The 14,578-nt window shown below is 45.1% G+C and overlaps 1 protein-coding gene across 1 annotated transcript in view; it reads left to right on the forward strand.

Moving 5' to 3' along the window:
* Positions 1 to 14,578, forward strand: part of mmel1 (membrane metallo-endopeptidase-like 1) — a 112,336-nt gene that overhangs the window by 85,090 nt on the left and 12,668 nt on the right. The window contains exons 13-17 of the mRNA XM_038773851.1: positions 5,466 to 5,594; positions 8,752 to 8,850; positions 9,570 to 9,653; positions 10,737 to 10,840; positions 12,979 to 13,037. Coding sequence (XP_038629779.1) covers positions 5,466 to 5,594; positions 8,752 to 8,850; positions 9,570 to 9,653; positions 10,737 to 10,840; positions 12,979 to 13,037 — 475 coding nt within the window. The remainder of the gene's footprint in view (positions 1 to 5,465; positions 5,595 to 8,751; positions 8,851 to 9,569; positions 9,654 to 10,736; positions 10,841 to 12,978; positions 13,038 to 14,578) is intronic.

The raw sequence follows: 14,578 nt of genomic DNA on the forward strand, positions 1-14,578 counted from the left end.
TGAAATTACATGCTTGATTGGAATGCACTTAGTGCTCAGAATCACACCCCTTGTGTCTCAGAGATGACAGCACTAATAACTGAATTGCAGCTGACATAATCTCATTGATAATCTCATTGAGTGACCAAAAATATCTGAAGGTCTAAGTAACCTGTTGTTCCGATATGGGCTCGGCTAGCAAGGCCAAAATTTGTGTCCAACCCTTATTTTTCCTTGAGATGGTGATGCCGAGTCTCCTCACGTTAACTGCTGCGATCCATTGAGTGAACCCAGTGACGATGAAGGCACAGTGATGAATGTCCAAGCTGGGATGGTGTGCAACCCGGTGGGATACTTAGAAGTGAAGTTGTTTGCAGGCACCTGCTGTCTGTGTCTTTTTAGGAAGTGGAGGTCACAGTTTTCTGAGTGTTGTCGAAGAAGTTTTTGTGAGTTACTCAATGCATCCTGTGAATGATACATAATCCTGCTACAGTGCACCAGTGATGATGGGAGTGGATGCCTAAGGTGGTGGATGGGCAGCCAATCAAGTGACTGCTTTGTCGTGCATGGTGCCAAGTTTCTTGAGTGTTGTTGTAGTTGAACCCACCTAGACAAGCAAGTCTATTCTATTATACTCCCAATTGTGCCTTCCAAGTGATGGAAGGGCTTTTGAGAATACCCAGCTTCTCATCCAACCTAGTAGTCTTGGCAGTTTCTTGTGGCCAATAGTTACATTTGCTAATGCACCGCAAGCAGGTTAAATCATCTCTGCTTATGTCCTTAGAATTGATCCAAATACCAAGGAATAATCTCCAGTGGAGCACAGTTTCACAGCTGCATCAAAACATTTACTCAGTAACAGATGAAACAGATCAGCCAACTTCTGTTAAGATAAAAGACATGTTAACATTTTGGGGACAATACTTTCTCAGAACGCAACTGTAAAAGCTGTTTTCAGAATTGGACATTCGTCGTTATTCAAGTTAGTTGCCAAGTTTTCTGCCATTTAAGAAGTTATAACTTTGAAGGGTTTTACAAGTGCATTGCTTGCGTATGTAAAGGCTTTTAGACATTCATGACTTCAATCAGAACATGAAGGAGGAGACTAGAGAGCTTGTTAAACCTGCAGCCAAATAACTTAGGCTCCATTATGTGCTGCCTATTAACATGACCACAGACAGTAGTAAATGTTATTAGAAATCTTGTGTAAGATGTGAACTTGCTAAGTAGTCATAACTGCAAGTTATTGTTATAAATGTGTTCTTAAAAAATAACAAAATAAGCAACTTGTGGGAAGAAAAAGGCCAGCCCTGCGGTTCAAACGATTTGTGCAGTTCCGCCTGCAATGACTTTGTATAGTTTTGATCTAGCTCTCAGTGAGTTTCAAGGAATTGCTACATTTGCATTGTTAAATCAAACTAGATTTGCCATGGAAAATTAGGGCTGTTATTTTGCAGTCTAGAAACCCATTTAATGATGAGATTTATATTTCTGCAAAGCCGTTCAACCTCAAAAAGGACCAGAAAGGAAACAATTCAAGCCTTCGAACCCCATTCCTACCAGTGACAATTTCTTCCTCGAGTTTTTAAAATGTATTTTGCTGCAGCATGTCTGTAAAATGGGAGTGTGTCTTCCTTTCCCTTCACTCAACTGCAGGAACCCATAATGATGCACTATTCTCACCCAGTCTGAGCCGGAAGGTCGGGCAGCTGCATGTCAGGGTAAGTAAATAGCACTGGAGTGGCAATCTCATTGATTGCTGCTCCATGGAAGTTCTTACCCTGTATATTTATATATTTATCATGAACCCTTTGCACTGCATCTACCCCCAAAGTCTCTGTCTCCTCAACAAGATTGATGTCCCCTTGTTCAGGCGGTCCCACAGGAAGGTGTGATGATGCATCTGCTGTTGCTTACAGCTTGCCTTGTACATCTTTGGCAAGTTCTTTCATCTCTTGTTCCAGGGAAGGCTAGTTCCCCCAAGGCTTTATAATTTGTCTTCTTTAAAGACGAGTTGCAGATCTGTGCAAGCTTTTTACTTTTGAGTGAATGTTCTTGATTGTGAATCACATGCAGAGTTTCTTCCACTGTGCTGGAATTTAGCAATCAAATTGACTGAGTTGAATGCCTCCTGGACCAATGGAGGTTTATGGTTGATCACTGGTGTTTGTCTGGTTTGAGCCACTTTTCTGTGTCTGACGGAATTGAAACTTCTGCTCCAGTGTCTAATTTGAAGTTTGCCGGCCATAATATCTGCGCTCTTATATACCTTCAATTTCTTCAATGGTATCTGATCTTGACAGTTTTTTCCTTTTAATTGTTGTGCTATGAGGTGTTTGCTCAATCAAACTGATTTAAAATGGCTTCCTTGCAGGAATGTCACTCCACATGTTTGGCAGGCATTCTTCCTGTCAATGCAGCATTTTGCCTGTTACATTTTGCTCGCTCTAATGGTGTTTTTCTGAAGACTGAAGTACCAAAGGCTTTGATAACTCCTTCATATGTCGCTGTGACTTAGTTTAAGCCATGTCTGACCAGAACATCGATTGCCTTTTGATGGAACCATCAATTCACCAGACACGTGCTTTCCGATATGAACAGTGGCTTTAATCTACTTACTACAGAGCCAGCCTGTTACCCGTTGATGAACTCTCGGTGAACTGCAGGCTGACTCTGGACAAGGGTATTTATACAGCAGCACAAGGGGGAGGAGTCGTGGGCGGAACCAAGGGTGGAGCCCTGTACAAATTCCTGAGCATTCCCAGAGCTACTCCCCCTAGTGGTCGGATAACGCTACTGCAAAGATACAGTGTGAATTACCAAGTTACATTCACCACACCTTTGAAATAGAGTAAGGTGCTGACCTGCTCCTTGCTAGTCTTCTTTGCTCATCCCAATGTTGTTCTGTACTTGGTGAACCTGCTATACCAGTTCTGCCATTTCTCTGCTAGATCTGAGCCTTCCTTGTGGTCGCAGCGCCAGGGCAAAGTTAAATTATTTCCTCTCTCTTCCTTTCACTGCTTCCTTTTCTGGAGTCCGGCTGAAGATTTTCCTGCACTGTCTTTGCCCTGCTGTTCCTTCCAAGCGTTATGCTCTTTACTTGATGCACCCTTTGCCATGTTTAACCATTGCTGTGCAGGGATAACAATCAAATAATGCGGAATTAATACAGGAATACTAGATTAAAAGTTACTTTCAGTAAATTCACAGTAAAACATATTTTAACAAGAGTCAATTTGTGCTTGCAAAAGCAGCAAGTTTTAACTTCCTTCACAACAATATGAATTAACCGATGAGAATTCACACACCCAAAAGAATGGTATTCCACGGTTCTTGCCATTCCACTGGCATATAATGCTCGCCTGAGAATTATAATTGCAATCAGATAAAAGAATGATATGCCTCAAGTCTTATTATCTTGCTGAACACTGTACCTTGAATAAGCAACATTGAGCTAACAGGGCTATTAGTCGTGGGAGTTTGGAGGGTAGTTGGGGGTAGTTCGAGGAAGGGGAGGTTGTCAGGTGGGGTAATCAGAGGTGAGAAGGATGGTCAGGTGGGTTTAGCAATATAGTTTATTTTTTAATTCTTGGACGTTGCTGGCTAGGCCAGCATTTATTGCCCATCCCTGTTTGCTCTCGAGAAGGTGGAGGTGAGTCACATTGCTGTTGGAGAGGGAGTCCCAGGATTTTGACCCAACAACAGGAAAGAAACGGCGATATATTCCCAAGGCAGGAAGGTTTGGGAATTGGAGGGGAACTTGCAGCTGGTGGTTTCCATGCATCCCTTGTTCTTCTAGGTGGTAGAGAGCATGGGTTTGGGAGGTGCCGTTGAAGCAGCCTTGGTGAATTCCTTCCATCCATCTTGAATGGTATTGTACTGCTGCCACTGTGTGTCGGTGAAGAATGGGGTGCCGATCAAGTGGGCTGCTTTGTCCTGGATGGTATTAAGCTTCTTGAATGTTGTTTGGAGCTGCACTCATCCAAGCAAATGGACAGTATTCTATCACATTCCTAACTTGTGTATTGTAGATGGTGGACAGTGGGAGTCAAGAGATGAGTTACTCGCTGCAGAATTCCGAGTATCTGACCTGCGCTTGTAGCTTCAGCATTTATATGGCTAGTCCAGTCAGTTTCTGGTCAATGGTAATCCCCAGGGGTAGATGGTGGATGATTCAGCAATGGTAATGCCATTGAATGTAGAGGGGAGATGGTTAGAATCTCTCTTGTTGATCATGGCCATTGTTTGACACTTGTGAGGTGCAAATGTCACTCGCCACTTATCAGCCCAGGACTGATTGTTGTCCAGGCCTTGTTGCATATGGCCTGGACTGTTTCAGTCACAGATGAGCTGAGCATTATGCAATCAGTGAATATTCCCACTTCCAATCTTATGATGGAGGGAAGGTCATTGAAGCAGCTGAAGATGGTTGGGCCTGGGACACTATCATGAGGAACCTCTGAATAATGTCCTGGGACTGAGACGATTGACCTCTAACAACCACAATCTTCTTCCTCTGAGCTAGTGCATGACTCCAACTAATGGAGAGTTTTCCCCCTGATTCCCATTGACTCCAGTTTAGCTTGGGTTCCTTGATGCAACACTCAATCAAAGGCTGCCTTGATGTCAAGGGTAGTCACCCTCACCTCACCTCTTGACTTCAGCTCTTTTGCTCATGTTTGAACGAAGGCTGCACCCAGGATTTGGAACTGGTTTTAATCCTTCTGAATTTTCCTGGGTAACTATTCTGCTAAGTAGGTTCAAACCATCCAAAGCCTCGGACTTTAAATCAGAGTTTTAGAGGGTTCCAGACACAATAATTGCCCATTGAAAGTTGAAACTTGCTGGGAAATACTGTACAGTCCCAGGTTATCTCTGGGATTCTGCCCTCTGGAGAATGGAGAATCTGGGTCTCTAACTTTTATCGAACATTATACTAACTATTCACAGGGTAACCCCACCGAACCTTTTTGGACACAAAGGGCAATTGAGCATGGCCAATCCACGTAACCTGCACATCTTTGGACTGTGAGAGGAAACCAGAGCACCCGGAGGAAACTCACGCAGACACGGGGAGAATGTGCAGACTCCGCACAGACAGTGATCCAAGCCGGGAATCGAACATGGAACCACGGAGCTGTGCTAACCACTGCGCATGGAACTATGGAGCTGTGCTAACCACTGCGCTACAGTGCCGCCCAGTCCCCTATGTAACCCTCTTAAATACTTGTGCAGTTCTGATTCCATTACCTTCCTTACCAAAAGCAAGCGCACTACCAAATGAATCCTTTGCATATGACATTTGTAATTCCGAGTTATAACTGATAGTGATCATAAATTGAGATAATTAAGTTGGGTAAAATCGATTGTTTTATCGTGATGGTGGAATCCTTTTAAACCACCTCATACTTTGTAATGCAGGGATCAATCTTTGTGAATATATATTTTACTGTAATAACTAACCTGATTAACCTTCATTACCACAGATACTGTATGATAAAAGTGAGGAAAAAGCTCGCTGGCGAGAATGTGCCAGCTACACCAACGACCAAATGGAAAGTGCAGTGGGAGCACTTTATGTAAGAAAGGCATTTTCAGGCGAGAGGAAGAGAATGGTACGGCGATGTCAAATCAATGTCAGTAATTAACCTTTCTTTTTGGCAAGAATAACAATCCCACCCAAGGTTTCACTCAGGAGCCTTTCTCAAGGACGATGCAAATTGTGTCAAACTTCTCAACTGTCCCATTTTAATTGGTATATATTCTGTCAGCACAAAATGTGAGTGAGAATAACAGCAGTGGTCTGGGTGACTCCCAAATCAGTCTTCAAATTGCTGCATGCAATAACTTATTATGTAAAGCAATGTGCCATCAGAAGAATCTTCATCTTGCTCTGAAATGGGCATAACTGTCAGACAGGGTATAAATTTGAAGACTCCTCCAAAAGATCACGGGCAGGATTCTCCTGTGTCGCAGCCGCACGTTTCTCAGCGGCGCACCGTTCACTGGCAGCGGGATTCTATAACCCTGCCGCTTGTCAATGGGATTTCCCATTGATGCCACCCCATTCCACCAGGAATTCAACGGGCAGGGGTGCGATGTCAGGAGAAAAGCGAATCGCAATAGCCGGTGAATTTCGGCGTATTTTTTAGCAATGCATCACTCTCTCCGTACAGTACGGGAACGTAACCTAAGTTTACAAATTGCTCTGTGAATTGAAGCTTCTGTCCAAAGATGTCGCCGGAAGGTGCCGGAATGTGGCGACTAGGGGCTTTTCACAGTAACTTCATTTGAAGCCTACTCGTGACAATAAGCGATTTTCATTTTTCATTTCATTTCATGTGCAGGTTAGGTGGATTGGCCATGCTAAATTGCCCCTTAGTGTCCAAAGATGTGCAGGTTAGGTGGAGTTATGGGATAACGAGGCTAGGGCGGGGGAGTGAGCCTAGGAAGGGTGCAAACGCGATGGGCTGAATGGCCTACTCCTGCACTGCAGCAATTCTGTGGATTCTGGCCCAGAGGTGTGACTGCTATCAACTGTACTGGCACAGAAAACCTGTTCCAAATGTCAGATTCTCACCCACTCCAGCCTCAGAACTTAAAAAATTGAACTGACCATGTGGTGGTAACAAGGTCAATCTTCTGATATTTTCTCTCTAGATATTAGAAAAGGAAAGAGAGGTTTAGACTGACGGAGTGCGTTTCAGCCAGTGAAGTACTTTTTGGAGTGTAATCACTGTTGAAATGTTGGGAAATGTTGCAGCCAATTTGCACACCAAGGTCCCGCTAACAGCAGTGAAATAGTGCCCTGATTGTCTGTTTCAGTCATGGTGGTTAAGGGATAAATATTGACCTGGACACTGGGAGAAATCCCCTGCTCTTCTTTCAGTTGTTCTGTGGGTTGTATTGGGCGGGATTCTCTGATCCTGAGGCTAAGTGTTGACGCCGTCGTAAATGCCGTCGCGTTTTAAGACGGCGTCAACAGGCCCCCAGGAACAGCGATTCTGAGCCCTACAGATGGACAGCACGGCACTGGAGCGAACAACGCCACTCCAACTCAACCTATAAGTTTGCGGATGATATGATTGTGGTGGGCCGCATCTCCAACAACGACGAATCAGACTACAGGAGGGAGATAAATCACTTGGTTGCATGATGCCCTCTCTCTAAATGTTGGAAAGACCAAGGAACTGATCATACACTTCAGGGAGTGCAGCACGACACACCCCTGTCTGCATCAATGGCTCCGAAGTGGAAATGGTCAATAGCTTTAAGTTCCTGGGGGTGACCATCACCAACAGTCTGTCCTGGTCCACTCACATTGATGCAACAGTCAAGAAAGCCCAACAATGCCTCTACTTCCTGCAGAAGCTAAAGAAATTTGGCATGTCTGCATTGACTCTCAGAAACTTCGACAGATGTGCGATAGAAAGCATTTTATCCGGCTGCATCACAGCTTGGCAACTGCTCAGTCCAAGATCGCAAGAAACTGCAGCCTGTGGTGAACTTAGCCCAACGTATCACACAAACTTGCCACCTCTCCACATTGATTCTGTCTACACCTCCCGTTGCCTCAGGAAGGCAGACAGCATTATCAGAGACCCCTCCCACCCAGGCATTGCCTTCTTCCAGACCCCTCCATCAGGCAGAAGGTATAGAAGTCTGAAGACTCGCACATCCAGACATAGGAACAGCTTCTTCCCCACAGCTACAAGACTCCTCAACGACTCCCCCTCGGACTGATCTGTTCCCTGTAAGAACACTATTCACGATGCCCTATGATGCTCTTGCTCATGTATTTGCTTTGTTTGGTCCCTTGTTCCACACTGTAACTAATCATTGTTTTGTCGATATACCATTTGTCAATGTTCCCTGCTGATTATTCTTGTGTCTATTATGTATGCACTGTGTATGTTCCTCGGCCGCAGTAAAATATTTTTCACAGTACTTTGGTACATGTGACAATAAATCAAATCAAGTCCAGCTGTCGATACCGGCGGCAAATGGGCACTGCGGGTTTATGCATGCGCGCTGCGACTGGCGCGATTGTGCGCATGCGCAGTGGCGTCCTTCTCTGCGCCGGCCCCGACCCAACATGGTGCAGGGCTACAGGGGCCGGCGCGGTGCAAAAGATGCCCCCAGCCAAGAGGCCGGCCCGCCGATTGGTAGGCCACGATCGTGGGCCAGGCCACAGCAGAGGCCCCCCCCTGGGGTTGGACCCTCCGCCCCCCCCCCCAGCCAGGCCGCCCCCAAAAGAATGCACGGCTAGATCCCGCCGGGTAAGACCACACTTGGACGGCGCCGGTGGGACTCGGATTTTTATGCGGCCACTCGGCCCATCCCGGGAGGAGAATTGCCGGGGGGGGCTCGTATAGCGGCCCCTGACTGGCGCTGCACCATCTGCGCCTGCGTCAATGGTGCTAATTCTCCGCTCACCGTAGAATCGGTGGACCAGCGTTGGGGCGGCGTCGCGCGATTCGAGCCCGTCCCGGCGATTCTCCGACCCGGCATGGGCTGAGAGAATACCGCCCATTATGTCCACCTGAGAGGGCAAGTGGGGCCTTAATTTAACATTTCATCCAAAAGGAGGGCACCTCTGACAGTGCAGCACTCCCTCATCGTTGGCACTGCAGTGCCAGCATGAATTATGCACCCGCGTCTCTGTAGAACCCACAACCCAATGACCGAGAGGTGGCAGGAGATTGTTCAAGAGATTGAGTTGTGAGCTTATTGTTAGTGTCGCTCATTGGATACTATTTTCCATTTTTCCAGGTAAGGGATTTAATTGATAAAATTCGAGAAGTGTTTATTGAAACATTGGATGAGCTGGAGTGGATGGATGCAGCTTCCAAGCAGAAAGTACGGGAAAAGGTCAGTTTTTATTAATGATGCTGGCACATGGCTTTAACGTCCTATGATAGCTAAAGGTTATTGCCAGAATGGGGGTGGTAAAATCCGTTGGTGTTTTCCATTCAGTGAAACTCTGAATAAATCAGACTGCATCCCAAGATGTTGTTGCCTCAATGATTTCAATTGATCTTTGTCTCGGGGAAAGCATAAATCCTGAGCTCTCTTTTATATTTAGAAAGTGAATCAGCCATCTTGGTATTGAGCCATACAGGCCAGCTGGCCTTGGGCTAAACATCCATTGAGACCAATGGCAGGTCTCTCTCAAGTAGGGTAGCAGTTGGGTTCCAACAACAGGTATCAGCACCCCTTATCAGAGAGTGGAGAAAAGAAAATCAATCAGGGTGATCCTACTCTCCTTTTTCCTTCTCCTCTCTGTTCTTGAAAGCAATGGCCTCTTGGTGAGCCTCAATTCTATGGCCATGCAAGACCTCAGATTGTGGAAAGCGTTGGGCTGTCCTTGAATGACCAATATTGCAGTTGGACCCTGTCCTCACCCCAATGTTCATATCCGAAACCACTGAATAGTGATCAGCAGCAGGAAGCCTGTTCCAGTGTAACTGAGGCCAATTGTACAATCCTAACCCTAACCATAAAGATATCAGTAGGTAATGAGCAAGGATTCTAGCATCAGAGTCTTGTTCATTATTTTGAATATCCCTTTGTAACTGTTTATCCTAAAGGCTCTGGCAATAAAAGAGAAAATTGGATATCCGGATTACATACTGGAGGACAACAATCCCAAACTGGATCAGGAATATGAACACGTGAGTACAATGGACTATGCGATGGATCCACGATGGACATACCCTTGTGTTGACCAGCTAGAATCAATTCTGTATGACATCTGGTGACGTAACACTTGATAAATGTTGAGGGATCAGAATGATGGCACCCCTGTGCAGAGACTCCCAAGTGTCTGCAGGTACAGATATTGTCCTTAAGTTGTGCAGGGCAAGTATTTTTTTGAATCTTTGTCAGGAACCCAGGGAGGTCTGAGAAGAACCTCAGAGCAAATTTGCCGAATGAATCTTCAACTTTGTTAAACACCTGTGACCAATGGTCACATTGTTCTCCAAAGTGGTTTTGATAGGTTCCTTTTAGTTAAACTGATTTCACTCCTTTATCCCCATGTCGGTTTTATGCCATTGGCTTCTACACTTTTTAATTTGGGACAATTGATTACTTGGTCTTTGCCAATGATCGTCCAGAGTTGGTTGTGTATTCTGGGAAACCGAATGCATCTTTCCATTGTTGGAAAAATCTCTTGGACATGAGAGAATTAAATTGATGTCAATGGAGAATGATAAGATTGAAAGATAATAATGATTACAAGACAGTGATCTCAATAAATGATTACGGTAATGTCATAACTCAGGCCGTTTGTAACTATTATCCAAACAAAGTGTGACTCCAAACAAACCTTTTGGACGTTAACGTTGTGAGATTTCTTAGTGTGCCCAAACAAAGAGGTGAGGTCAGCGACTTGTAACCATTCCAATACATCCATTATCTTTCATAATATACATACTACAGAGTTCCAAAAGGAGATTGATCCTGTTGTAATGCTTTCTTCAACTTGCTGACAATAGGTGTCATAGCAACTAGCATGTGCCTGTATATTTCATGCAGTTTATCAAAAATATATCACACTGAAGGATTATCGAGTGTGACCAATTGTTTCAAATCTCTGGAGTGGCAAACCGCAGTGGATTGACAAAGCAGTCGCATTGTCTTTACAGATTATACTTTAGTGATACCAACTCTATCATTCACATCAAAATTCAATCTATGGATGCGTTGACAGAAGTCACAAACTGTGGGACTTATAATTGTTGTACTTTATTCAGCTAAACATCAGTGAGAACAAATACTTTGAAAATGTCCTTCTAAATCTGAAGGCGACAGCGCAGGCAATTTTCGGGAAACTACGGGAGAAAGTGGATCCAGATCAGTAAGTGTCAAATGAGTAGAAGTCCGTGTGTTCAAACCCCTCCAAGGAACCATTCCTCCCTCGCTCCTAAATTCCTTCTGCCCCGCAACTGAGATTTCTGTGCTCTCCAAATCTGGCCTCATGCCCATCCCTGAATCCCTTTGCTGCATCATAAGTGGCTGTACCAACCTTCAGGTGCCTGGGCTCTGAGCATTGGAATTCCCTCCCGAAAGCTATGCACGTCCCCCACCCTCTCTCCTGCTTTAAGATTCTATTTAAAACTTACCCTTTTGACCAAATGTTTAGTCAACTGCCCTCACATCTCTTTACGTGACACAGTTTCAAAGCTGGACAACACGCCTGTGAATGGCCATAAGGTTTTTACTGCATTAAATGGGGTATGTGCATCCTTATAGCAGCAGCCGACTGGTTCAGAATCTACACAGTTGCATGAATTTACTAATGATTAAACATACTGGTGTAGCACTAAGCCATACAGACACGGATGTTTCAGGTTGTTTCCCGATCTGCTCTGAGTTACATTTTACAATCTGAACAATCATTAAAGTATTAGAATTGGCCTTATTAAATGTGAAGGAAAGTAACAGCCAATGCCTGTGGTCCTGATCACCATCCATTGACGCTTGCTGGAATGTGAGGGTGCATGAATTAAAGCTTTTATAGTTTAATTGCCAATTTTATTTCAGTATTTTGGTAAAAGCAAAAATGTCTCACCCCAGGTTTAATGCAGAAGTTGTTGGGAAATTCTGCCAATTGCTCAATATACAGATGTAAGTACGATAGCACAGTGGTTAACACTGTTGCTTCACAGCGCCAGGGTCCCTGGTTCAATTCCCGGCTTGGGTCACTGTCTTTGCGGGGTCTGCACGTTCTCCCCGTGTCTGCATGGGTTTCGTCCGGGTGCTCCAGTTTCCTCCCACAAGTCCTGAAAGACATGCTTGTTAGGTGAATTAGATATTCTGAATTCTCCTTCCGTGTAACCGAACAGGCGTCGGAGTGTGGCGACTAGGGGATTTTCACAGTAACTTCAATGCTGTGCTAATGTAAGCCTACTTGTTACGCTAATATTATTATTATTATGAATTCCAGCTGATAGTAACAATGGGCTGATCTGTAATTCTTCTATAAATGCTTTGCCTGACAAGACTGTGGCCTTGGCTCAGACATGAATGATAGACAAGGTACTTGTGGGCTGGCCCTGCCACATAAGTGGGATAAAAGAATCTTATTAGGCATTACTGCAATTAACACCTCTTTTTGTACTAAGAATTTTTGTACATATATATAGATGCAAAAGGCCATTTGACTCACTATGCCTAATCTCTCCAATGTACTCCAACCAACTCAGTCCAATTCTTCAGAAAGGCCAAGTAAAACTTCCAGAAGACTTCCTCTTAACATTCCTGTCATGCACAAAATGCCATATCACCTTGTCCCCAAAGGATAAAATCACCTGTGCCTCCATAAACCTTTTTTTTTTAAATTTAGATTACCCAATTATTTTTTCTATTAAGGGGCAATTTAGCGTGGCCAATCCACCTACTCTGCACATTTTTTGGGTTGTGGGGGCGAAACCCACGCAGACACGGGGAGAATGTGCAAACTCCACACGGACAGTGACCCAGAGCCGGGATCGAACCTGGGACCTCAGCGCCGTGAGGTGGTTGTGCTAACCACTAGGCCACCGTGCTGCCCTCCATAAACCTTATTACCTTTATTTTACTTGCTACCAAATAATTTTCAAACTTGCTTTGAACCAGCTTAATGACAGGCCTTGATGTCCAACCATCCCATCCAGCATTATGAGAAAATACATTCCTAATGGAATTTCAAGTGGGCCTGGCGTTTCTTGGCTTGAATTTTCAATTCTTTAGTCTTGTGAACTTAAATAAAACTTATTTACCTGCAAGTCTTTAGCTCCTACTATTTAAAAGAATTCAACATTGAAGCCGCCTTATGATCAGGTCGCTGTGGGTCATAGTTATAAAGCTGGCTCTCTGCTCCCTCCTTTGCATTATTGTTTTGAACCATTATCACTTTCACCGTGTTAATTTTCAATTTTTATAAATGCAAATAAAAGACATAATAGCTGGTTGTTATACTTCTGACCCCACGCTACGACTTCTGCTTTATTTCAGATGGCTTGTGGGAGCTGCAGCTGTAAAGGCTCTTTATTCGGTTAATAAAAACCAGATACGTATGTCATAATGCTGAAAAATTAATATTGGTTTCACTGTGGAAGTGAATGTTGAAGCCTCCCCTCACTGTTTAAGCTGCTTAAGCTGTTTAAGCTGTGAAGAGCAGAGCCATGGAGACAAAAAGGTCTCAAGTTCACTACTCATTATGTGCTTCACTCAGCTGACTTTTAAAAAATTTGTTCATGGGACGTCGGCGACGCCAGCTGGGCCAGCATTTATTGCCCCCTTGAGGGGTCAGTTAAGAGCCAACCAAATTGCCGTGGATCTGGAGCCACATGTAGGCCAGGCCAGATCAGGTAAGGATGGTGCCACGCCTGCACCGATTCTGCTACTGGTAAGGGACTGGCACCAGCGTTGCGTAGAACATCATCGAAACCCATGAAAAACGGTGCGGGAATTGCCGGGTCCATGATGGACACTTGTAGGGCTGACAAGTTGCAGCCGTGCGTAGACCATACGCCCCCCCCACACACACACTGATTGCGGCAGCAAAGATGGGACAGGTTGTGCTGGCGCGCCCATACAGCTGATGGGTCGGCTGACACCAGAGGGCACCCACGGAGGTGCCCCAATGGGCTCACCTATACAACCCAGGGCACCCGGTTTAAAGTGGGCTGTCAGAGGCATGCACAGCTGCATGGCTGCCTTGCCGACTGAGGTAATGGTGTTGCATACCCGTCCACCGCGATGCCACTGTCCACCTCCTGGCCACCCCCCACGACTCCCCCCAGTCCTGGCAGAAGACCCCCGGCCAGCGACATGGCTGTCGGTGAAGTATGGCGGTGCTGGACACTGTCCATACGTCCTCTCTCTCTCTCTCTCTCTCTCTCTCAGCAGCCACCAGGCCAGGTTCACTACTTGTGAGAGCACACATGGACCGCACCATTGAGAACTCGGCCCATCGGAGGCGGAGAATTGCGGATGGTCCCACTAAAGATATGCGAACGGTGTTTCAACTATGCGCGCATGCGTCGCATTGACACCATTTTAGGGGAGGCGGAGCATTGCGATTCGGCGTCAAACCAGAATCTGCCACGATTCGCCAATGCTATTCGCCGCCCGATTGCATGCCCCGATTTTGGTGGTGGCCAACAGAGAATCCCGCCCCTGGTTGGAGTTGAATCCATATTAATTTGGATTTGCATTGACTTGAGTCTGTATGAAGCTAGAGACTGAGCTGATTTTGGATTGGGTTCGATTCCCATTTAAATTATATTTCGCATATTGAGTTGATTTAATTTGAGATGGGCTCACTGAGCTGCATCACGTTTGCAGATGCACAAAGATGCCCTTTATTCTGTTGTTTTTTTGTATAGAGCTGAGTTTCCATCTTGTTGGGAAACAATTAGGTCAGCTTCACCTTATCCTATATTGAATTGGAGTCATGCAGCATAGACAAAACCATTCAGCCTGTTATGCCTGTACCAGCTCTTACAGTGAACTATACAATGAGTCCCATTTCCCTTCCTTTTACCCCTTTTAAATGTTTTACCTCCCACCAATCATCATTGCTTGGAAATATCAGGGCCTATCATGTGTT

The sequence above is a fragment of the Scyliorhinus canicula genome, chromosome 16 (genome assembly GCF_902713615.1).
Source record: "Scyliorhinus canicula chromosome 16, sScyCan1.1, whole genome shotgun sequence".
NCBI classification, from domain to species: Eukaryota; Metazoa; Chordata; class Chondrichthyes; order Carcharhiniformes; family Scyliorhinidae; genus Scyliorhinus; species Scyliorhinus canicula.